Genomic DNA, 23,570 nt, shown 5'->3' on the forward strand with positions numbered 1-23,570 from the left:
TTTTTTTTAATGTTGTGCTTTATTTCAGTTTTTATTTTGATATGACACCAAACTATTTTTAACACTAATTAGCCGAGCGAAAGGAAGAAAATGAGACGGAAATGTATCGTTTCGATTTAGCTATCTTTTGCAAATTGAGACCCGACAAAAACCGTTTTGTTTTAAGTTTATGCATTTCAACTGATCCTTTGCAACGAAAATGTATCATTTGCTTTGATGAGCTTTTGTATTGTATTCATTTGCACTTGTTCAATCTTTCAACACAGTCACAAACAAATTCAAGAGAAACAAAAAAGATATTTAGCAAAAGCAATGAAAAAAAAACCAAAACACAAGATAATGAATTCACATTGATATTTTTTTCGACTTATTTTGTCCACGCAAAAGGGATCGGATTCGTTATTCGTTTAATGTATAGATGTGAGTGTGCATGCGCGACTTGGTAAACCGATCGGAAAATTCGTACTGATGTTCACAGTCCAAATCATAATTCTAGAAGCCATTGAGCTTCGACGCAATGAAAATTCGCATAGCTTGGACCTTTCATCTCTCAGGCTGTTTCAATGTGAATATTCAGTTTACAAACACACAAAACCGCAACACAAATAAGAAAATCGAAGCGAAAAACAAAACCACCAACAATAACAACTAAAATCAAAGAAAAAGAGCAAAGGCGTTGTTTTAAGGCAACAATCATACAGCGCGCGCGCGTTTGTGTGTGCTAAATATTCTTAAACATAAACGAAATGGAATTCAAAGGCAACCGATGATAGAAACAAAAACGTGAAAACGAATGAAACAATTGAAAATTCATCGAAGTAAAAATACGAAATACATACAGGCAACGATAGGCAACGATACACATCAACATTGTATAGCTACATGTGTATAATGCGAAAAAGCTGAATAAAAAGAAAATAATCGGAACGAGTCAACGAAAACAATAATAATAACAGGAAACGTGCACATGCGCTATGGTTATTATAAAGAATGGGTACGAAAAAGAGAACGAAACACAAAATGGGAGAATGCGAGAAAATAGCAAAAGATCTCGCGCACAGAAAGCATCAATCTGTACACCATAGTCATTGGCCAATAATCTTTCAATGTATAAATTCTCTGAATTCAAAAAATTATTTTTAATTTTTTTTTACTGAGTCGACAGGTTGCCAGACTGATTGAAACGCTCTTGATAAATACTCTTATTGACTCATTTGTGGCCGTCAATGCTTTCTAATTTACCCAAATAGTTTTTTTTTGTTATAATGAAAACACACGTTTTTTTATTCACATCCTCCAGTTGATATCGCATCGATCCGAAGATCTCAACCAAAGTCCAACTCTTTTTTAAATCAATATGACATTTGGTGTGCATGCACCTAATTTGTGTCGTAATGTGATCCATTTTCTGCTTGTAAATGTGTACAAACAAATGACACTGACAATGTGTTTGTATTACGCAAATCTTTAATTCGAATCATTAAATCGGAAGTAAAAAAAATTTCTTCGGTTTACTTAAATGAAACGAGTCATGAACTGAATGTATGTCGCTATTGATGAGTCAAAGGTCAAATTGCAGTTTGCTCTAAATTACACTAGAAATACGTGCAATTTTTCTCCCCCATCAATTCGCACAAAGCCCAATTTCAATCAAAATAAATGGGATGCACGCTTCAAGTGTGACGAATAGTATAAAAAATGCAACTAAATTGTAACTTTTAAGAGAATTCACATTAATGTGGCGATGCTTGTAATCAAATCATTTAAAAATTTACTACTACAACCAATATGATCTTTTTCGAATCAATTCAAAATATTTTAATTTGTTTTTATTTACGTGCACATATTTTTGCAGTGAGTCCGTTTAGTTTTGTGTGTGAATTAAACGCAAGCGTCTTTGAAATACCGTCGGTTTCTTGTTCATAAGCTCATTACATTTCGTTTATCTTATGCAAATAAATCTTACCAAGTGAATTCAAGTGGTAAACAATGACTTGGCGGTTGATCATATTTCACAATTAAAACAGCATTCTCACCCGGAACATGTCGTAATACAGTCAAAGTATCATCCAAAAATCGAATTATCTCTGTAATATAATAATAGAAAAGAACATATTTATTTATACTCGAAATAAAGGTGTATATTTAATAATTAATAATATATTTAAAATGTTATCCAAAAAGTATGACATTTGTTGACTGTTTTCAACTTATTGGCATTTTTAAATCATTGCATGATCACTAGGAAAGCAACTTCTCAGCAGATTCAGTGTAACAGTAAACAATTTCGAAATAAGATACGTCCTCTTGTTTTGTTTGTTCAAAAAATGAAAGAGCAAAACCCGTGTGTAAAAAGTAACTAATTATTTTGCCACAAATTGGATGACTGGCCAACTATGATTGTATCCGTACAAAATCTAATATAACTTTAGGTAATTAACTAAGTTAGTGGTGGATTCATAGCTGTCCACGAACACCAACGAACGAACCGTTCGTTCGTTTTCAATGTATATTTTGTTCGTTCGTTCGTTCGTAATTTATGGAAATTTATTTTCTCAATGTAAACAAATATTGCGATAATAAATATAAATTGGAGCCACAACACCCGAGCGGTTCAATGATATTCTATAAAAAATCCATTCTTCGTGTAATTGGTTGTATTTTTAACAGTGTTTGGTTAAGATATCTGAAATGTATCTAGATACTTTTGAGATAGTATCTCAATTTTCCGAAATTCATCTAGATATTTTCAAGATTCTCATCTTATCTTTTTGATAAAAGATAAGATATCTTTCGAAAAGATAAGATAAAAACATAAGATAACGAAAATTATTTGAATAAAATTTTGAAAAAATGTCAAGGTGAAAAAAAGAATGTTAATTAATATCTGCTATAAACAAACTTCACGCACTGTGGATATTAATCGGTCGGAGTAATCGGGCCCATGAACCGTGCGTTGAAGTTGTCGGATTTGTTCTGCGAACACCGTGCGTAACACGATGGAATTCCAAATTCGATGTTATCGAAAAATCGTAGTTTTATACGCATTACTGTGCACTATTTATCGTCCTATCAGAATGGCAAACAATCATACGATGCTTTGACCAAAATACTTATAAAAGCCTTTAAAAATATGATCTGCCAGTGCACAAAATAACACATATTGTTACGGATGATGGAAGCGCCCTTTGCAAAGCGATTCGAGTTTATGCCATTTATGCAATACGAAGGTGAATTTCTCGAAATTTCTTGAATGCAATCAACCTGATTCATGGGGCGAATCACGCTAGTGAATACTAGAAAAACTAGTAAATCTAGTGTGAAGAATGATGTCACAAACGAAGCCAACTTCACGCCAAAGGCCATATAATTTATATGAAAAAATACTGAGAGCCAACTTCACGCACTAGAATTTTCTAGTTTTCTAGTGAAGTCTTATCAAAAACTAGATGCACTAGAATTTCGTGAATGACCCCATGACCTGATTTCAATGAGCGTGCAATTGAATTTAATAACGAAGAATTCGAATATAATTTTGACGAATCGAGTCATGAAATTGATGAATTTTTTTTTAAATAAATGACCAAAATATCTTATTATTTATCTTAAAAAATAAAGATAAGATACCAAAAAAAGCCAAAAGATAAGATAAAGATAAGATGATTTTTTAAGTTTCTAAAATAAGATAGTATCTATCTTATCTTATCTTACTATCTCAAACGAGATAAGATATCTTAACCAAACACTGATTTTTAATTGTAAATACATTATGGAAGTTCTGGAATCCAGGTCAAATCCTGAGAATCCATGGATCAGCCGAATTCCACTGGATTTGGACTTTAGGCCATCGAAACACTTTTGTTTATTTTTCACGATTTCCCATCGGAAAAGTGGGAAAAATCGATTTAAAGTTATACCAATTTACAGTTATTATCGCAATATTTGTGTACATTGAGAAAATAAATTATGAACGAACGAATGTGTTCGTTGTTCGTACGAACATACGAACGAACAATGCGAACAACTCATTTTCTACGAACGAACGAACGAACAAAAACACCAAAAAAATATTCTACGAACGAACGAACGTTCGCGGACAGCTATGGGTGGATTGTAAAAATCCAAAATATTCCAAAATGATAAGCTACTCAATCGACTAGTTTTCATACAAACTAATATTTTTTACTTTTCGAGACTATGGATATAATATAATATAGACAATAGTCATAGACAGTCATTTTGTTCATTCTAGATCCTTTTTTTCATATTTCGCAATGGTTTATCTTTTTGAATCCTTTCCGACTTTTTTGCCTATATTATAAACTTTGCGCGTATATTAAGCCACGCAGAAGTGAATGCTTCAAATGAGTGACAACTAAGCATCTTTCTTCAAAATCAGTATTTTGTAGGCATGTTCGTTAAATTGATCAAGTGAAAAAGTTATCGAACTTTTTTTTTGAGATGCTTGAAAAATGCAGATTGTTAATAAATTGTTGTCTCAGTAAGTTGAAATAGCGTGCCAAGTATTTATTTTTGCATATGATAAATGCAATGAAGTGTTGTTTTATATTTCATCTCGAAGACATTTGAAATGAACGGGCTACATTAGTTCGAATCTTTTTTTCTTCATGTTGAAAAATAAACGAAAAGGAGGCTATATGAAATAGTTAAATAACACAATGTTCACTTCCTGGTGCATAAATGTGATATTATTTAAATAACTGTAAAATTGCCATTTGCCACGCATTAGATTCGAGTGGATTGAACATCACTTCAATTTTAATGTTGCAGATATTCAGACAGATAGACGTGCATTTTGTATAAATAGCCCATACTTATATATAAGCTAGCATTCGTTTTGCGAAAAAAAAAACATTGCGACTCGCCAGATGCAAATTTTTTTGTTTGCTTTTTGTTCATAAATCAAAAAGCCAGGACGAGAATCGAATGCACCCGAAATACATTGATCACAGCAAGTCTGCAGTTAAAAATTTACTCCTGTATTTTCACTTTTTGCCATTGATGTTAACTGTAGTATTTTTATATTATAATTTTTTTTTCATCGTTTCGTCTTATAAAAATAACATTTTATCGCTTTGCTTACTCTACTATAAATAACCAGTCGAAAATTATAGTTCGTAAAAAGAAAGTAAAAAAAGCATACAATTCAAATGGTCGAATGGCGTGAATCGATGGATGTTTTCGAAAATAAACACCCATCTGGAATAGCCAAGACCTTTTTTTGAAATACATTTGAAAATGCTACATTTAGTTTTGAACGAAGTTTTTTAGACACCGTTTGTATGAGATCCTAATAGCTAACTAACATTACTGTTACAAGATTCTTACTTTTAATTTCTTCATTTTTCCCAATTTTATTTTATAACAAATTACATTGACAGCATTGTTGTCTGAACCTATTATTGTTTGGGATTGGAAATTCTGATGCAGATTGGGACTGGAATTCGAGAAGAAATCTAATTAAGATTCGATCCTAGTACATCACATACTCAAATCATCTGGTACCTACAGCCACTGTGTAGTCGTTGCAACGTTTTTATCAAAATTTAAAATAGCTATCGGATTTTCTTTTACTCAAATTTTTCTATGTCATTGTTGTACTATTTTAAGATTTTCCCAATGCATTTCCAAATATCAAACAGGTTAAATTGCATTCTTTTGTGTATTTTTCTACTACTTTGTTTCATTGATCGTTCCATTGTACCAGTAATTTTTTCGAATATATTCGATATATGGGATTTCAGCATTGAATTATCCGTTATGATTGTACACAGAAATAAAACAATATGAAGCCTTAGACACCACAGTGTCTAAACTTTGGATGTATACAGTACAGCATCAATTTTTTTATTTTTATTCCAATTTGTATATAAATTATTATAGAGATAAAAGTTTCATAGGCTGATACTGTATAAGTTTTAATATTTAGACACTGCGGTGTCTAAACTAATCTAATTTATATTGTTTGCGTTGTGTGTGTACCATTAAAAACTGCAACGAAAACGATTGCGTAATTTGCACTTATGAAAATGAAAATTTTTCGTTTTGTAAAATGTCGATAGTGTTTTTATACAAACCATTATCCATTGTTCAGTGTGAGTCATAAAAGTGTTTCTCGGTGTTTTTCTTTCTCGAAACTGTCGATCTAAAACCGAAGTGACGAGTCGTTGACTTGTGTTAATCGTAAATTGATTTACGATCACTTTGGTACAAAATACCATCAAATTGATTGACAATGTGATATATTGACGCACACACACGCACACATATACAAATAAAACATACACACACTAACACTCGCTCAAATTGGAGCGCGAAAAACTGCGCCCAAAATAATGCGAAATTTTCCAATTCGATCGATGTTCTTCTGTATTTGGAATTTCCAAATACTTTTCAATTGATCACAAAGTTGCTCCAAACCAAACTATTGTCGGGCACTATGTAAACAAATCATTCAACGTCCCAAATCAATACACAAATAATTAATATGATTAAAATATTCGATAAATCACAATCACTTTTGATCCTTATCAAAAAATAAAAAAATCGTATTCGTTACGAAATTGGTGTCTCATTTTTTCATTATATTCAAATCTTCCTCTGTTATGTGCGAAGGGCGGTTTGGAGCTACAGTCACATTTTCACCACTTGATAATCGTTTTACATGGAATAAAATGTTGAATTTGAATTTGGTAATGCGAATAACACGAAAATCGAATAAAAACGTTCACAACGAATTAAAACCGAAAAATTTGATGAAATTTTTTTGTTGCTTATTAATTTTCTATATATCTCGGTTCGGTGTGTGCGTCTCGATCGACAGGAAAAATGATACACACTGAACTTAATCTAAAAATAAGCGAAGACGTAATGATATTTCTCTGGTCCGGTCTGAAAATGAAAATATGCATATGTAAATGGCGCGCGTGTGTATTGAATAGCTTACACTGTCGTTTGTACGATCTCAATGTGTCTCCGAGCCGCGAGAGCACAGATGTATTTACGTTGTGGATATGGACGTGGAGTAGACATAGAACTATGTTCATCATTTGTTCGCCAGATGAGCGAGAGCACATCGGACATCACATCAATAGATATATACAACGGAGAGAGAGAGAGTGAGAGAGCGAGTTCATGCATCATTGTCTTTCTCAGACGACCGTCTAACGGAATTCTTTCGCTAATTTTACTAATTCCATTTTGGCTTGTTTTAATTGGCGAATATACACTGTACAACTGTAATCGGTTGATGCCCATTTTTTTCCTCTCTTCTCTACAGAGCCGTAGTATGTTGATCCCGGTAAACCACACCAAATGCCGGTATAAATATTGAAATTACCACAACTGCCGTCGCACATCATAAATAGCGCACATTTTCATTCTAATGTAATACATGCCATGCCGGCTTGTCATATAAATAGACGCTGAGATGGTACTTTTAATATTTATTATTGCTCAAAACTGATGCACACACATTAGCACATCATCTCATTTTTTCCGCATCAGTTCAAAATTATGTGTAATAAATCGAATGAAAGACCACATTTTTTGTTGGCTTTGTTCCATCTTTATTATCAATTTCATTTGGTTTAAAAAATAAATACAGTTTTAATTTTTTTTATCTCAATTTGTCCCTTTGTATTTTTCGACAAGAATTTTTTACTTGCCACACTCAATTTGAAAAAAAAAAAAAAGATTTCATCTATAGTTCACTTGAATGTTCACTTGTATACATTCGTGGAGTGATTGATAAATTAATAAAAAAGGCATTCTTACACACAATTAAACTAAACTCATTTCCAATCTCATGTTCATCTAAATTTTTGTTCGCGTTTCATCTTTCGTTCAAGTTTCTTTTGTTTTTTCTCATCGACTTCTGGTTGTTCATTTCGTTGACTTAACCATGGTTGAATCACTGATCCCCATAACATCCAAATGGCTCTAGCTGGTGCCAGCAACAACAAAATCCAAAACCAATTCGAGATCAGCGACAGCACTTGTGTACCTGACGTTAGAATGATTAAATCTTTGACATTCCTGTCGAATAATTAAGAAAGATTTCATTAAAAATTTCGTTCGGCCAATTCAAGAGAGGAAAAATAAATGTTCCAACACATACTCAGCAATTCCACCTTCCATATTCAAATCACTTCCACTGTCCAGTAAAACGCCGCTTTCGGTATACTTTGCTTTCGACATAAATGCCATAAATTGATAAGAGCCAAGCATGATTGCAACAGAAACAAATGCCATCGCCTACGTGAAAAGCGAAAAAAACATATGTTAAAACATGATATCGATAAGAATCTTTCTTCGATGTCATTACATCGACCAATTTTTTACTTACCGATACTGTTCCGGTGAATTCAAAAAATAAAAAATTCATTAAAAAGAATATAGTGGTTGAACCGGCCGCCATATATTGATAAAATTTCAAGGTGGCCGCATTTTCTTCGACTATTTGTTTGGCACCTTTGGTTCCTTGTTTTCCTTTCTGTGGCTAAATTCGACGATAGACCCGAAACAATGAATTAGTCTTTCTTCAAATTCATGACCATTTAAAATTGAGCAATTGTTATTATTTTTTACTTACAGCCATTGTACTTGTTCAGTCTTGATTAACTATATATAATAAATGGAATTGATAACAAAAAAATACGTATAAATCTTAACACTGTTCGGTTGTCACTTTATGTCTGAATTGATTTGTGTCGTCGTTTTTGCTTAAATAATTGATAAAAATGTTAATTTATTTTGAATGAGTTCGATGTACACTTGAATGTATTTATTTGATTTAACTCGGTTGGAAATGTCAACATAGGCACTTCATCAGACATACGAAAAAAAACGACTACAAAATAGTGGACAAAAACAAAACTAATCGACACGCATGCGCCAACATAGCAACGTTTACTGTTTTGACATTTCATTTCCAACGGCATACCATGAACAAACCCCATAAACTATGACAGTATGAATGCGGTGGTATTTGTGTGTATCAAGATAAACACGAATACACATGAAGTGTCAAAATAGCTGATGAAACACACAAAAAAGAAACGATTATTGTTTTGATATTCGGCAAATACATGTAGTACAAAGGAGACGAGAAATTGCGTCGTGATCTGATAGAGACTCGTCTTGATTCAACTGTATTCGTTAAACAAAAATAAACATATACGTTTCTTTTTTCAATCTAACATGGAGCTGTATTTAGATAAATTGGTTCGTTTGAATGTACAAAGCGATGGACGAGATAAAATTGCAAGGTAAACGATGAGATTTATTTATCAAATGTAAAACATGTTTATCACATTCGATTTGCTATTTCCATCAGATTAATTCAGTATGCATGTCGCGCATTATGGGATAGCATGCGAATTCGACCATCGAATGCCGAACTTATTGACAAACTAAAAACACTCGAATACCTCCTTAGTTCATTTCGAAAATGTAAGCGTATTATTAAAATTTTCAGATGATTTGATTTACTAATTTTCAAAATGACAACGTTGCTCAATTTCAGTGTTACGATTTGGAAAATGCATTGATTTATTGTACGCCGCCCAACGCACCATTCATCACACGAATATAACACTTCGATTGACGCTAACACTTAGTAAAATTGCAACGGCATTGTATTTGTATGCGGATCATATAATTTGGTTGTCAAGAACCGGTCTGACCAAATCGATTGATGCCAAAAAATGGAATGATACCGCCAACAAATATTGGTTTGTCTCAATCGTTATGAATTTATGCCGTGATTTTTATGAATTATCCAAACTTATTGATCGAACCATCAATGCGGGAAATGGAAGAACAAAACAAACGTTATATCGATGGATGTTCGATACAAACTCACACATTACAACCCTATCGAAACAGGATCTGACCAAACTATCACTCGGATTGTATGCGTATATTTATGAAAATCGAGCCATTTTCATTGACACCACAAAGAATTTGTGCGATATTTTTATACCATTAACGGCACTTGGTTATACGAAATTAAAACCGCGTACCGTTGGTTTATTAGGTGTAATATCATCGATTGCCGCAATTATTGTTCTTCTTCAACCGGCTGCCAAATTACAACCGTCATAAAGTCATAAACATTTTAAAATCAAAAATATTAAATCAATTCGGTCATTTTTGGGGAGTTTCAATTTATTTTTATATTTGATTTTTTTTTTTTATTTGGTTTGGATTCCAATTGGAATATTGTTAAAAGGCTGATGAACAAATTGTTTCAATAATTCACACATTTTTTTCTCTTGCAGGATGTGCCAGTGAAACTGATATTTTTATATATGCTTATTGAGATTTAGAATAGGGTCCAAAATTTTATATTCATGTTTTGGTTTTGATTCTTCCTCCATTTGCACGGACCACCAAACGCAAACGTCGTAAAAGCGATTTACACGCGGCGCGCACCATTTCGATGGGAATATCGTTCCAAATCTTGACGATTTTCTTTTTGAATGTATCCAATTTTGTGATTTTCTTAATCTTCAGATCATTAGCTTTCTTCTTCATACACAGCTGCGTTAATTTTAACGCCTTTTTCAACGAAAACAAAGGGAAATTTGTGGTCGGCTGAAACGGCGGCCCAAACCATGACACTTGACACATTTTGAAATCGTTCAACGACTAAATCATCTTCAGGAATGTCCTCAATTGTCGCTGCATAAACGCGATCATTTTGCGCATTGAGACTCGGCTGCAAAAGAAACAACTTTTCACCTGAAAAAACAATGTTTGAGGTTGCGCGCCGGCGTAGCAGTTCTTTGCATTTTCGCTTTCTGTCTTGCTTATTTTTGATTGTTAAATCGTGTTTTCGGATTTTTTTTGAATGGTTTCACTCCCAAATCTTTTTTTAACACTCGTCGCATTGAAGTGTGACTGATATTGTGCTCACGAGCCAAGATTCTAGCGCTTCTTTTGCTGTTCCGACGAACTTTTTCTCGTACCCTTTTGATCAGATCTTTTGTTCGTACAGATTTTTTTCTGCCCGGTTTTGGCTTCACATCGACTGTTCCGCGTTCCTGGTATCGTTTTATGGTGCGATGAATAAATAACAAATTGATATTGTCGCTCTTAAGCCGCCGAAAAATATCAACTTGTCGCAAACCTTTTTTGTGCAAATTCAAAACGAGTTGACGTTTCACATCCATTGCTGTTGCAAAGTAAACAAGAACTGCGCAATAATGTCCATCATCACAGTGCATAGTCAAAACATGAATAAACATAACGGTAAACAAAAGAGTGATTGGAAAGCAATATAGTTGTAACTACGTAGTTACGAAAAAAAATATCAGTTTCACTGGCACACCCTGTATACACTGATTTTGGTGGTGTTTGTTATATTTTAAGAATAAGAAGAGTTAATAAAATGTATGCAAAAAAATATATGCTATCAAATAGTAATAATATAATAGATTCTTTTATTTCGGTTGAAAAAAAAAATAATGTTTTTGTTGCGTGTAAATAGGGAGCTCGCGTGATCGGCGCACACCAATGCAAGTTCTTTACAAATACATGAGCGAACACATATAGACCGTATGACTCGTTTTGTCATACGCGCATATATCCAAATGTATATCTGCTGTTATCGCATTCAATACACAGAGCACCAACAGACAGAGAATGAGTATGAATGAAAGAAGAAGAAAAAAAATCTCGTCTGTCAAACTGTCAAAACCAACAATTTTTTTTTTTGAATTAAATAATTTCGAATGTGTATTAATTTCAGAAGAAGACCAAAAAAAAAACTATTTGGTTTTTCGATTTGTTTGTATTTTACAAACGGTGTGTTAAACTTAATGAATGATAGAATAAACCGACCCTTGCATATTGTATGGTGTTTGTATGGTGTGTACGGTAAGTGAATGAACTTAACATTTATTCAAAACTAATTCATATTTACCACAATCGAAATGTTTTCGATCAATATTCGAATACGCAAATAAAAAATATATAGTATTGCAATTCCATTTGCTCGAACAATACAATTCAATTCGAAATGGGGTCGATGCAAATATGGAATTTTATACTGATTCATCTATGGTCCATCCATTGATTTATTTAAGAAAGAAAACCATTTGACATACTTTTATGTCTTTTTTTAATTGAATTAGTTGGTATAGACGGCAAAAAATGTCCAGCACATTGTTGCATATATTTTCCAGTCGACATTGGTCATTAAACATTCCGAAGAAAATTGTCGTCTCGACCGATTGTTTGTAATCGTTTTTTTTTTTCATTTCATCTGTGCCATTAGTACTTGAACAACAGATATTGGGAACATCGCGAGGGTAGGAAATTTGGCCAACAGCAATGATTTGAAGACCACCACGCGTTATTGTATTTTGTTTGCAATCAAATAAGTAAATGTTAGATAATTTAATTTTGTAATAGTGAGATCATTGTTTTTCCATACCGTTTCTGCGTGTGCTTTTGTGTGCATAAATTAAATTTAGTGCGAAAATTTACTGAACACGATATCACCGATAGCAATCACAAATCATGAATTGTTAAGCAATTAAGACGATGTAATGTGTGCTGGTGCGGCAACCATTTTTTGTGGATATTTTCGGCGCAGCAGCGTTTTAATAAATAAGAAAAATCAAAACTATTACAGTTTATAAATAGATAGAAATCAATTTTATTGTGATATGGATTATGAATATAGACCTTTTCATGGCAAAGATATGCATAATCGATGCTGTGGCGGACGAGCTTGGTGTGTTCAGGTAAATGAAAAAAAAATTGTTATTTTTACAAGACATTAACAACCGTCAATAAACCTAGAAACCTTTTATGACCGATAATTCTTCAAATATTTCCATTTTCTTTTCACCAATAAACAATATAGGACATATGTGGAATAATATGCGCCTGTCTCACGTGGCTGCTCATTTTGTATGCTGAATTTGTCGTTATGGTTGTCATAATATTGCCCAGCCCGTATCCGGTGTACAGCACAATAAATATGATTATTTTCAATCTATTGGCATTTTTAGCATATGCATCTCATATTCGAACAATGTTTTCGGATCCGGTAAGTAAACCGAAGCACAACATACGTATGGCTTCAAATGAGTGGATTTTTTTTTAAATTGAATTTCCGCCGCTTGACCGCAGGGTGCTGTGCCAAAAGGGAATGCAACTAAAGAAATGATTCAACAATTAGGTTTCAAGGAGGGTCAGGTGTTTTTTAAATGTCCAAAATGTTGTAGCATCAAACCGGAGCGTGCACATCATTGTTCGGTTTGTCAAAGATGGTTGGTATCTCAGCGATCCGCGTTCATTTTCCACATTCATTGATGTTTAATTATTTTTCTTTATTTTTTAGCATACGAAAAATGGACCATCATTGCCCATGGTAATTGATATAACATAATCTTTTGCATCATAAATATAAAACTTAAGTTATTTTTTCAGGGTGAATAACTGTGTCGGTGAAAATAATCAAAAGTATTTCGTTCTTTTTACGGTAGGTCTACTAATTTATTCAATTGTTTTCCGGTTTTTTTTTTTAAATAAATTTTATGTGTCATTTATAGTTTTACATCGCAATGATAAGCGGTCATGCAATGTTTTTGGCTGTGAATCAATTTGCTTCATGTATTAAAAATGAATGGAAACAGTGTTCATTCTTTTCGCCACCCGCCACTGTTATTCTATTGTTATTCTTGACATTCGAAGCATTATTATTTGCAGTATTCACATTGATAATGCTTGGCACACAAATCAATGCCATTTGGAATGATGAAACGGTTTGTATTCATATTTGTCGCCAATTTAACAATTGATGAATGTAAATGAATTTATGATTGAATTTTCAGGGTATCGAACAATTGAAAAAAGAAGAGGCCAGCTGGGTTAAGAAGTCACGTTGGAAGAGTATTCAGTCGGTGTTTGGACGATTCTCAATCGCTTGGTTTTCGCCATTTACAAAACCAACCATTAAATCGAAAATCGATCGTAATTTTTATTCCGTTTGAATCATCGTCGCCTCTGTGATGATAACATAAAATGACCACATGCTATTGATTCTATCTAATTCCGTATTCCAATTTGTACAAAAAAAAAACGTAAGAGGCGATATACGTTGAACAAGTTCAGTTTTTTTTTACATTGCAATACAAATCCTGTAGTACTCTTTTGAAAACAAAAACAAAAAAATGCCTTCGAGTTGACGGCTTGATGTACTCATTAGTCGGCACCAAGCAGACGCTTAACACAATGTATTAATATTTCATATACTGTCATGAGATCAAATGTATTATTTACTTTATAATAATTATTTTTTTGTTTATTATAAGTAGACGTAGACCGAATATTTACATTAAGAGAAAGAGAGAATCATTAATACAGAGATATTCATATATGAAATGAGCTTTGGAAAGTAGAAAAGAAATTTAATAAAAATTATGGTGAATTTACGAGCAATAATAATTACCAGTTGTACGGTGTGATTATCAAATAGTCGCATCACAATGGAAATTTTCAATGATATGCGTTAAATTGAATAGTTGAACAAGCAACAGTTTGCAAGTGAGTCAAACTCATAGTTTTTGGCCCCACCCCCTCCTCAAATCAAATTGAAAACCAATTTAACAAACAGATACAAATGTGTTTACTTCCATTTCGTTTTTAATTTCTTCCCAAAATATATATGATTACAAAATTTTATTGTTGGTGCGCCATGATTGACCTCACATTTTGAATAATTCGAGAAAAAAAAACTGAAAAAAATGTTTTCAATAAAAGAATGCAACTAATCAAATAAATAGCCATTTTTTCTTGCTGTCACAAACAAAAAAGGCTCACAAAAGTTTTTCTGACTATATTCTGCTGTGATACGCTAAAACACTCGAAAGTTCCAACTACGGGTACTATTCAATGAATCAACAAACAAATTGAAATATGGGTTGGAGATTTTTCGTAGAAAATTTATTTGCCTTTTCTTTTATATATAAATATATTGAAATGAATTTTTAGTGATTGAACTTATGAGCGGGTGTATTTGCCCCAGATGTGTAACATAAATACAGATGCAATGAACAGCAACGACATAACTAACACTGGAACTGGTCCAACTTTGTAGCCTGGTGAATCGTCTGTGTAGAAACGCCACATACCGCCTGATCCAGTGCCGGTGGTACGATTACGGGCAGCTGTTGTGGTTGTTGTTTTGCGCTGTTTCAAATTACTGCCGCCGGCACTTGAACGTGGACTTGCCAATTTGCTTGGTGAACGTGTTCCACTACCGACCGATGTTGAACTTGCTGGGGCTGGCTATAATCACAAACAAAAACAAAATATCAATATTCAATACACAATCAATCGATATTCAATGGGATTTCTTCCTAATTTATGTTTAAATCGAATTTAATTTCGATTGAAATGAATAGATTTATCATAACATTCAGTATATTTGAGTAACACTGACCAAAATTCTTTCTATTCTTTTCAAATTGAAAAAAATCACCGATTTTATGCATATTTTATAAATTTATCCATTTAATTAAATAAATTTTATGTGAAAATTGAATGATTTACTTACCATTTTGTTAAATTTATTTGTCTTTTAACGATAACAAGAAATACTGCAAATTATTTGAGTGATGAGAACACAAAAATCGACCGACAACTTGTATTTTACTGACTGGTATGCAATGAACGAATCCACGTCTAATATTTAATGCTTTGGGTGTATGAAATGAAAGTTTACACGTCGCTAAACGTCACCACACATTACTGGACAAGAAAAATGGCGCATTGATTTTTGGTTGTCAGAACATCCATTGGTCACAATGTATTTGTTGACACTTACGATAGATGGCGCAATCGCATCACATTTTTTTACGGTTAAATGCTAGTTCATATTCATTCATTTGAAATGCATTATTTAAAAGAGGATAAATGAATGTGTTATCAAATGAACCTCAAAATTGAAAAATCTTCTGTCACATTTCTTTGATCACATACATTTTTTGATCAAACACATTCGAATGTTCGTGTCTTTGAATTATTTTCGATTAATTTAAAAAAGTACATTGTTGAAAACAGCACTTACGTGCATACTTTTTCCTTCGTTATCGTTTCCGTTAACGATGCCTCTCAAAGCAAATATGAATATGAGTCTTACGTTTTATGATGAAGTTTCAACAGTTTATTCCAAAAGTGATCATTAATGGAGGTAGTTTCAACAGAGGTAACTTCCATTTTAACAAGAAATAAAACCCACTAACAGAGGCTGTCGCGAAAGCATGCGAAGTTATAAGTTGACATCACATACTCTTTCAAACTATTTTTTTTCTAAATCTCAGTTTTTGTATAGTAATTCCTTTTTTTTTTGTTTTTAATACTTACGTTCCTTTTTGCGCTGGCTAAATAAAAAGAAAAAAATCAATCAAATAAAGTTTGATGTATCATATTTTGGATTACCTATTGTTTTGTTTTTCTCTGTTAAAATGATCGTTTGATTCCGGACAATATGAGCACATGCAATTTTCATTCATTTATTTTTCTTCAATGCTTTTTAGACCAAGAGCCACTCTAACAAGTAAATTTTTTTGCTTTATGTCAGAAAAGTATATACCAGAGAAAATCCACAAGGCTAGTTGATGGTTTGATTCATTTTTACATTTTTTCATTTTTCTGTGTTTCCATTCCGAGTACCAATTACCAAATGGCAATGATTTTAATATCCAAAAGTAGAAGAACGGAACAAATTCAGGCGATTGATTTTATTTGAGGTTTACTGGTTTTAAAATTATGATAATTCTACTTCTAATTGTTAAAATTATGGTTTCAAATTTCAAGTCAAGCACAAGACACGAAGAAAATAAAGGTGCATAAATAAAACGACACACTTGTGCTATACTTTGACTGTTGCGATGTTTTTTTGTGATTCTTTCAAGAGACGAATGATGATGATGTATAATGGGATGATCGTTTACCAAGTTGTACGTGTAACGTGATCAGTTTTACGTTTGGAATTCTTTGTGAAGCCCATGAAATGAAGTTCGGCTCTGGACCGTGTAAATTTTGCTCTGAAATAAAAACATTTCAATAAGATGAGATGACGAAATCTGTCGGTGAGCTATGATCAAAACTCACTGAATTTCCGGTGAAATATTGATTTCATCTTCCTGATCCTCTGCATTTTTATCACTCGTAATGGCATTGAATGCACTCAACCAGTCATAAATATTTACTTGTTGTCCACTTTCGAGCAACAATCCATATGCAATCGAATTGTCTGGCATTGTTGGTAGCAGTTGACCTGAATTATCTATGCCACAGCATTTGCACTGAAAAAGAATGCACATTATTTGATTGTTCGTTCCAAATATTCCACAAAAATTCGTAGTATACCTGTAGATATGAATGCGGATCAGTCAAAGCCTTATGGATTGCACTGCGTGATGTACCACGAAGATTTGATCGTACTCTATCATAGTCGGAGTATACAAATAGCTCCAACAATGGCGGCGTATGATTACGTGCGGGAAAATACTTTTCAACCACATTAACACGTAAAAAGTCCAGCACTTTTTGCATTGTATTATTTGCTTCGATTCGATTTGCTTGATTTTGTTTCTTCAGATTCTTATAAAATTCGGTTCGTGAATTATACATTTGATTGGTGGATTTGTTTTCGTTCGAAGTAGTGGCCGAAGAAGTACTTTGATTTTGTTCGATATGCAGTCGATCTTGTTTTAGCTCCTTAATAAAAATGTCTAGCTGTCTTGCAGTTTCATCAAAAGCATCTTGTGTGTTTTTAAGCACTTGTTCATCAATTGTCTTATCGAATTCATCGGCATGGCTTTCTTCATAGTCACCCAAAGATTTGATACACTTTTCCAACAGGGCTACAAATTCATCTTTTGACATGAGACTCAAGAATTGCCAACATTTATCGAATTCTTCCGTTGTGGTGATGCTTTTCTTTGGCACATGGCAATACATGTAAATATCACTCAATCGTTTACCGAACGGTGTTTTTGGCAAATCTTTAACCAAAGTCCAGAAGAACCGAATGTAACCATAAAATTTAAAATTAAACTCATAGATATTCTGTACTAAGTGCATCAAATGTTTTCGAAAGAAATCATCATTTTCGAAAATATCGACTATATTTCGAAATTCTTTGCGATCCTTCATCGCTTCGACGTACGGTCGAAATGATGGCAAACGTCGTATCGTTTCGAAGTCATCGTGCTTTAATTGTTTTATATTCTTTTGGGTTTGTTTGAATGTGGTTGCACACACCGAATATGCATTACCACGTGAATATTGATCGAGCAGACAGTAATGAAAAGATTTTAAAAAGTTTTTCGCCGTTAAATCGTAGAAAATAAACACACTTTTCAGATAATCGAGCACATTGCTAGCGAGCTGAAATGGGCACTTTGGTGTCAAAATAACATCATCAAAAATTTGATCGAGTATTTGATTCGGCGGTTGGCCAGAGAACACACGTAATTTGATTCGGGTCGTTTCGGTGAAGGACAGTGTATTTAATAGAGCTGTTGTTGAGGTTGCCACACCAAGTATTAAAACGAAAGGCAAACTCTTACAATGATTACTGAAAATGAAATCAAAATCATATTTAGTGTTCGTCAGTCAAATGAACTGGTTATTGAATTTACCTCAGAATCATTACCAAATCTTTGATGATATTTGGTTTAAATTCCTCAGAATTCGGCATTATTATGGCTAATTGTGGTTTTGTTTCGTCGGCGGTCATTGAAAATGTTGTGTTATACCAAGATTGTAGCACTTCCATGGTATATTGACTTCTTCGCAGTTTCACAGGTGGCTCATCATCGTCATCTTCTTCACACACTTCCATTTCATTGTCAGACACCTCACTATCGTCAGACCCAATGTTTGTTTGGCTGTTATTGTTAGCTGCCAGCTGAAAAAAAAAAAAAAACAAATACGCTTAGCGATTTCAAATAAAAAAGGGATTTTTATCGCTTACCACATCAACGTCATCGCGATAATTGTGTTTGCGTCCATTATTTAACAAACACGATACCAATGTTTCAATTGCCGTCCGCACATTTGGACAATCTCTAGCTGGTAGAAAAACGGTTCGAGCAATCTTCTTTTTGTTCATTGTATTTGATAGCAGCCGAAAGTATTGATGGTGATCTGGTTTATTGATTCCAGTCATAAGAGCTGCAACCCGCAGAAATGTCATATCGGATGTGTCATCTGCAGATGTATTATCTTTCACAAAAGCACACAGCTCCGAAAGATGACCATCATTGTTGTTGGCTTGAATCTCCTGAAATATAAATAAAATTGCATTCGCATCAGTATCTTTATAATACGTGTGTGAAGTGGAACAGTGACAATACTTACATCAACTTTGGATTTTATATATCCCCAGGTGCGTTCAAATTCCTCATTCGATTGTCGTATCGATTCATCACAGTCGAATGTTGATTGTGGAATGGCATATTTGGATTTTCGTTTCTTCTCTGGCTTGCTTTGCAAACCATTTTTGAATACAAATACACCCTAAAATAGATCACACAATTTAGACGCACATTCCTCTATGGGGAGATAAAAAATTTTTTTTATTTATTTCAGAACTTACCTGTGAAAATGAATTCATTGTCGCAATTTGTTTTAGATACAAATCCGATCAACAATATCAAAAACATACAAACAATGGACTGTCATTTTCCGCGCCAACTTGAACTATACTACATTTGTATTTGTTTCGATTTTCATTCTATTAGGTGGCGCCACTCGAAAAACAAAATCAGTTTAATTAATTTGCTTTAAGTTTCATTCAATCAAAATAGAAATATAAAGAAATGATGTAAATCATTTTATTTTATTTTTTTTAACTCTCTTTTGTCTCCAACATTATTCTATATAAATAAAAAAAAAAATCGATAAAATGTGCTCAAAAACATTGTTGTTTTCGAACAGGACTTTCGAATGGTAGGTTCGTTCAGGGCCAAATGTCATAATTGACAGTGTGCATGCGTTGTTCGTTGTGTGTGCCACTAATAATTCGTGCGATTTCATTTTTGGATTTTTCTTCATTTTTCTTCTCCGAGACAATAAAACTTTCCATTTTATTTTCCGTTGTTGTTTGTTTCTATCGCAAACACATTATTTGCAACGGGAATACGATCGTTTATTTTAGTTTGTCATTACTGTTTTAGTATATTTTTTTTTGATAATTTTACCCGCGATTTGTGTCTCATCATATTTTTTTACGTTAATTGCACACACATATACGGAGTTTTGAGCACGGGTTGTGAGGCAAAGAGGAGACCAAATCAAATCGATCAAACGAGAAAAAAAAGAAACAACATGAATTTGGATATATCACGAGTTACATTGGGTATAGCGGCTGGCATTGCTGGCACCATATTTATAAGCTATTGCATTTACTTTGACAAAAAACGACGTGGTGATCCAGGATTCAAAAAGAGGCTATACGAACGTGAGTACACATTTGCCAAAATTATGTAATTACATGACAGCTTCCAGCCATTGAGATTGCTTCCAAAATAATTTACATCTCGTAGTTTACACTTTTTCAATATTTAATCATAAAATGTGTCCATTTTTTCTATTCGTTGGCTTGTTATCATCAATCGGCGATTCATGGAGTAGGAAGACAAAAGGCAAAAGAGTGCCCGACTGGAAAGTCAGGGTCACGCACCGAATTGCCTAATTTGAATGATCATGAAGCTGTTCAAAGGTAAACAACCATTTTTATTTTTACAACTCAAACCAGAAATGTGCGTGCTATTTTAATGTGGTTAGTGTGTAAAAAAAACAATACTCGCCTTTTATCTCATACGATTTTGAGGTTATGATTATTGGAACGCTGAAACTAATTAGACATTTTGAATAAGAAAAAAAAAATAGTCATATCAAATATCAAGGAGACGACAAACTAAAAAAAAAATTATTCGTACATGCGCATAAACATGATAATATTTTAGCATAAAATCATTTGGAATTTTGTGATAATTAATTTTTAGTTTGTGAAAATTGTACAACTGAAACGTAAACGAATTGTCTACACACCTTAATGGTACAAATCATATATATAAAATCGAATCGGCACTAACGATTTTTTGTCAACTGAACGCACACATCCACATGACCTTCACGCTCTTTTATCCTTATTCAATGGCAATCATAATAAAATTGACCTTGAATTATTCCGTCGGCTACAGTTATAGTAGCCTATATAATGTACGCACCGCACCATACAGCATAAGCTACATGTCATCAATATAACTGTACCGTCGCTGGAGTGTACGTGTTTGTATGCCATCAAGGATTCAACATTTATTCGCGTCCTTAGTCTATTTTACTAATGGTATTGAATGGAATAATGAAATGTTTTCATGTTTTTTTATCATTATTTAGATTCTTCTTGCAAGAAATCCAAGCCGGTGAGGCACTCATTTCAAGTGGTGACTTTGAACAAGGTGTAACTCATTTAGCAAATGCAGTTGTTGTTTGCGGTCAACCCACGCAACTTTTGCAAGTAAGTTTCATCTATTTTATTTGTTTTGTCATTATGTCACTGTATTCAGAGGTGAACTAAAAATGCCCGAATTTTTCTACCATTTTTAAAACTGTACATAGGTACTTCAACAAACGTTGCCATCGCAAGTTTTCACTTTGCTCATTTCACGAATGAGAGAATATGGTAATAATAAACAACCAGCACCCGTAGAAGTACATAATGAACAACGACACACATTCGATTTGGACGACGATTTGGAATAGTGTGGCCACACGAACATTGTGCAAAATATCAACACACCCAGTAGTTACTAAATTACTCTGTCAAGATTTATAACAAAAAAAAAAAAAAAAAACAAGAATAAACGACAATTATGTCAGAAAAGGGAATTACAACAGCTACAGCATTGGAAACAAAACAAAAAAAAAATCATGTTTTAGAAATTATTTTTATTAAAAAAAAACGTTTGAAAGAGAAGCAAGAGAAAAAAGAAGACATTGATTGAATGAATTAAAAAGCAAACAAATTCTAGGTATATATAATAAGGTTGCAAAATTCATGTACCAATTATTATTGTTTAAATTAGATTGACAGAAAAGGAAATTGGCCTTTTTCTGTCGATGACAATATCGATGATTTCATCAAATTTTCTGTTCATTTTCATGAAAGAAGAAAAAGAAGAAGAAAGCAAAACAGCACAAAATTCACTTGTAACTAAACAAAAATTCAAACAAAATTAAGCTTAACCATTTTCAAATCTTAAATAAAACATATTTTGAGCAATTTGTTAATGTTTATCACACAATACTAAAAAAAAATAAATGGAAGCGAACATTCAGTGATTCGATTGTGAAAATGTTTTGTGAACATTTTCGAATCGACATCAAATCTTTTAAATCAATACATAAAAACCAAACATACCAAATATCTATTCGTTAGCTTCTGAGTTGAATCCAATTTTTTTTCTTATTGCGTTATAAATAAGTTAAATTAAGTTATTCACAAAACACTCACCAACACACACACACACATGAGAAGATGTTGTTATTCAAATTAATGCATGTGAGACCAGGTCTAACGCAATGTCTTTTTGCTTTCTGAACTGAATCCAACAAATTGAAAATATTTTTTCAGTCGTAGTAGAATAATAAATATGTAGAAAAAAGATGTTAGTTTCTTGAAATAAAATTTAACAAAAAGAAAATCATTTGACATTTATGTTTTTATTTTCAATTGGCTAAAAAAAATCGTTTTTTTTTCGTAGCAGAAAAACATGGCATTGTTTTCAATTATTGTATTATATAATTTGAATTTCGCTGAAGAAAATGGGAGAAAATCTCTTCTAAGTTCCTTGCACCGTCATTATTTTGTTGTTGTAAATGTCATAAAATCTAACTGAGTCAAATGTTGGGAAAGGTCTAAATAGTAAAATGTAGTACGTTGTTGAAAAGTAAGAGAAAAACTTATAAAAATTCATTTCAATAATGGCTAGTTTGTAAAAATTTATGTGTCGTATTTAATTAAAGAATTACAACACTTTAAATGTGAACAAAAACGAACAATATTATGTGGTAATTTAAAGTTATTTTCGATTATTTTAAATTAATTGTATTCTTTTCTTTTGTGATTCTCCCCTTAGGTAATTTAAAGTGAAAATAAAAAACAAATTCAATGAAAACAAAATGTGTAGATTTTTGTTATTTGAAGTAGTACAAATGTAACAAAAGAAATGCAAAACGAATGTGTTTTGCAATGGGACCATTAGGGTGGCCCAAAAAAAAAAAAGTATTTAATTTTTAACATTCCAGGCCGGTTTTAGCATATTCGAGGCCTAAAAACACGATGTGGACCTTTGGTTTGTTCAAGTAGGGAACCATGGCGCTACAAATTCATTGGGAAAATACCTCGATGGACCCCTTTTGGTGTATTTTGAACGATTTCTATTTTCTAAAAAAATTATGAAAAACTTATGAAAAAAATACGTAGTGGGGGGTTTTTTGGTGCGAGAAAACCG

The 23,570-nt window shown here is 32.9% G+C and overlaps 7 protein-coding genes across 8 annotated transcripts in view; 3 read left to right on the top strand and 4 right to left on the bottom strand.

Annotated features, from left to right (window-relative positions):
- The window catches only part of LOC116347955 (titin-like), a 25,283-nt gene extending 18,808 nt beyond the window's left edge, over positions 1–6,475 (bottom strand). Inside the window, exons 1-2 of the mRNA XM_031778782.1 lie at positions 6,099–6,475; positions 1,967–2,087 (exon numbers count right to left, since the gene is read on the bottom strand). Of these exons, the coding sequence (XP_031634642.1) occupies positions 1,967–2,087; positions 6,099–6,108 (131 nt within the window). The 5' untranslated portion in view covers positions 6,109–6,475. The remainder of the gene's footprint in view (positions 1–1,966; positions 2,088–6,098) is intronic.
- Positions 6,476–7,565: 1,090 nt separating this feature from the next.
- LOC116339249 (transmembrane protein 208) lies at positions 7,566–8,897 on the bottom strand. The gene is made up of 4 exons (XM_031765025.1): positions 8,615–8,897; positions 8,369–8,521; positions 8,141–8,277; positions 7,566–8,058 (listed from the first exon to the last, which is right to left on the bottom strand). Exons 1-4 carry the CDS (start codon positions 8,618–8,620, stop codon positions 7,833–7,835), a joined length of 522 nt encoding a protein of 173 aa, XP_031620885.1. The 5' UTR covers positions 8,621–8,897; the 3' UTR covers positions 7,566–7,832.
- Positions 8,898–9,010: 113 nt separating this feature from the next.
- LOC116339243 (peroxisomal membrane protein 11B) lies at positions 9,011–10,194 on the top strand. Its single transcript, XM_031765014.1, has 3 exons — positions 9,011–9,290; positions 9,359–9,474; positions 9,548–10,194. Exons 1-3 carry the CDS (start codon positions 9,223–9,225, stop codon positions 10,126–10,128), a joined length of 765 nt encoding a protein of 254 aa, XP_031620874.1. The 5' UTR covers positions 9,011–9,222; the 3' UTR covers positions 10,129–10,194.
- A 1,356-nt stretch (positions 10,195–11,550) lies between these two features.
- On the top strand, positions 11,551–14,740 carry LOC116339231 (palmitoyltransferase ZDHHC3). 2 transcript variants are annotated; one of them, XM_031765001.1, is made up of 9 exons: positions 11,551–11,904; positions 12,305–12,410; positions 12,504–12,776; positions 12,899–13,084; positions 13,168–13,307; positions 13,379–13,408; positions 13,468–13,519; positions 13,590–13,802; positions 13,872–14,740. In XM_031765001.1, exons 3-9 carry the CDS (start codon positions 12,699–12,701, stop codon positions 14,028–14,030), a joined length of 858 nt encoding a protein of 285 aa, XP_031620861.1. In that variant the 5' UTR covers positions 11,551–11,904; positions 12,305–12,410; positions 12,504–12,698; the 3' UTR covers positions 14,031–14,740. The 2 variants fall into 2 exon arrangements, with proteins under 2 accessions (XP_031620861.1, XP_031620852.1); XM_031764992.1 differs by having other exon boundaries at positions 12,305–12,776.
- A 214-nt stretch (positions 14,741–14,954) lies between these two features.
- On the bottom strand, positions 14,955–15,754 carry LOC116339261 (protein transport protein Sec61 subunit beta). Its single transcript, XM_031765037.1, has 2 exons — positions 15,596–15,754; positions 14,955–15,327 (listed from the first exon to the last, which is right to left on the bottom strand). The coding sequence occupies exons 1-2, from the start codon at positions 15,596–15,598 to the stop codon at positions 15,040–15,042; spliced, it is 291 nt and encodes a 96-aa protein (XP_031620897.1). The 5' UTR covers positions 15,599–15,754; the 3' UTR covers positions 14,955–15,039.
- Positions 15,755–16,766: 1,012 nt separating this feature from the next.
- LOC116343287 (origin recognition complex subunit 3) lies at positions 16,767–19,766 on the bottom strand. Its single transcript, XM_031771277.1, has 7 exons — positions 19,649–19,766; positions 19,411–19,569; positions 19,025–19,333; positions 18,690–18,958; positions 17,413–18,625; positions 17,155–17,348; positions 16,767–17,087 (listed from the first exon to the last, which is right to left on the bottom strand). Exons 1-7 carry the CDS (start codon positions 19,664–19,666, stop codon positions 16,991–16,993), a joined length of 2,259 nt encoding a protein of 752 aa, XP_031627137.1. The 5' UTR covers positions 19,667–19,766; the 3' UTR covers positions 16,767–16,990.
- Positions 19,767–20,143: 377 nt separating this feature from the next.
- Positions 20,144–21,911, top strand: LOC116344814 (mitochondrial import receptor subunit TOM20 homolog). Its single transcript, XM_031773589.1, has 4 exons — positions 20,144–20,512; positions 20,686–20,773; positions 21,454–21,574; positions 21,676–21,911. Exons 1-4 carry the CDS (start codon positions 20,380–20,382, stop codon positions 21,817–21,819), a joined length of 486 nt encoding a protein of 161 aa, XP_031629449.1. The 5' UTR covers positions 20,144–20,379; the 3' UTR covers positions 21,820–21,911.
- Positions 21,912–23,570: the final 1,659 nt, after the last annotated feature.

The sequence above is a fragment of the Contarinia nasturtii genome, unplaced genomic scaffold (genome assembly GCF_009176525.2).
Source record: "Contarinia nasturtii isolate CC-2019 unplaced genomic scaffold, AAFC_CNas_1.1 Cnas_scaffold_129, whole genome shotgun sequence".
NCBI classification, from domain to species: domain Eukaryota; kingdom Metazoa; phylum Arthropoda; class Insecta; order Diptera; family Cecidomyiidae; genus Contarinia; species Contarinia nasturtii.

Coding starts and splice junctions, on each gene's coding strand:
- LOC116339249 (XM_031765025.1), bottom strand. Junction 8,278..8,368: donor AATTCACCGGAACAGTATCG/GTAAGTAAAAAA, acceptor CTTTTCACGTAG/GCGATGGCATTTGTTTCTGT. Junction 8,059..8,140: donor ATGGAAGGTGGAATTGCTGA/GTATGTGTTGGA, acceptor ATTATTCGACAG/GAATGTCAAAGATTTAATCA.
- LOC116344814 (XM_031773589.1), top strand. CDS start 20,380: ATGAATTTGGATATATCACGAGTTACATTGGGTATAGCGGCTGGCATT. Junction 20,513..20,685: donor CAAAAAGAGGCTATACGAAC/GTGAGTACACAT, acceptor TTCATGGAGTAG/GAAGACAAAAGGCAAAAGAG. Junction 21,575..21,675: donor AACCCACGCAACTTTTGCAA/GTAAGTTTCATC, acceptor AACTGTACATAG/GTACTTCAACAAACGTTGCC.
- LOC116339243 (XM_031765014.1), top strand. CDS start 9,223: ATGGAGCTGTATTTAGATAAATTGGTTCGTTTGAATGTACAAAGCGAT. Junction 9,291..9,358: donor GGACGAGATAAAATTGCAAG/GTAAACGATGAG, acceptor TATTTCCATCAG/ATTAATTCAGTATGCATGTC. Junction 9,475..9,547: donor CCTTAGTTCATTTCGAAAAT/GTAAGCGTATTA, acceptor GCTCAATTTCAG/TGTTACGATTTGGAAAATGC.
- LOC116339231 (XM_031764992.1), top strand. CDS start 12,699: ATGGATTATGAATATAGACCTTTTCATGGCAAAGATATGCATAATCGA. Junction 13,085..13,167: donor GAACAATGTTTTCGGATCCG/GTAAGTAAACCG, acceptor GCTTGACCGCAG/GGTGCTGTGCCAAAAGGGAA. Junction 13,308..13,378: donor TGTTCGGTTTGTCAAAGATG/GTTGGTATCTCA, acceptor TTTATTTTTTAG/CATACGAAAAATGGACCATC.
- LOC116343287 (XM_031771277.1), bottom strand. Junction 18,626..18,689: donor GATTTGGTAATGATTCTGAG/GTAAATTCAATA, acceptor TTTCATTTTCAG/TAATCATTGTAAGAGTTTGC. Junction 17,349..17,412: donor ATCCGCATTCATATCTACAG/GTATACTACGAA, acceptor ATTCTTTTTCAG/TGCAAATGCTGTGGCATAGA.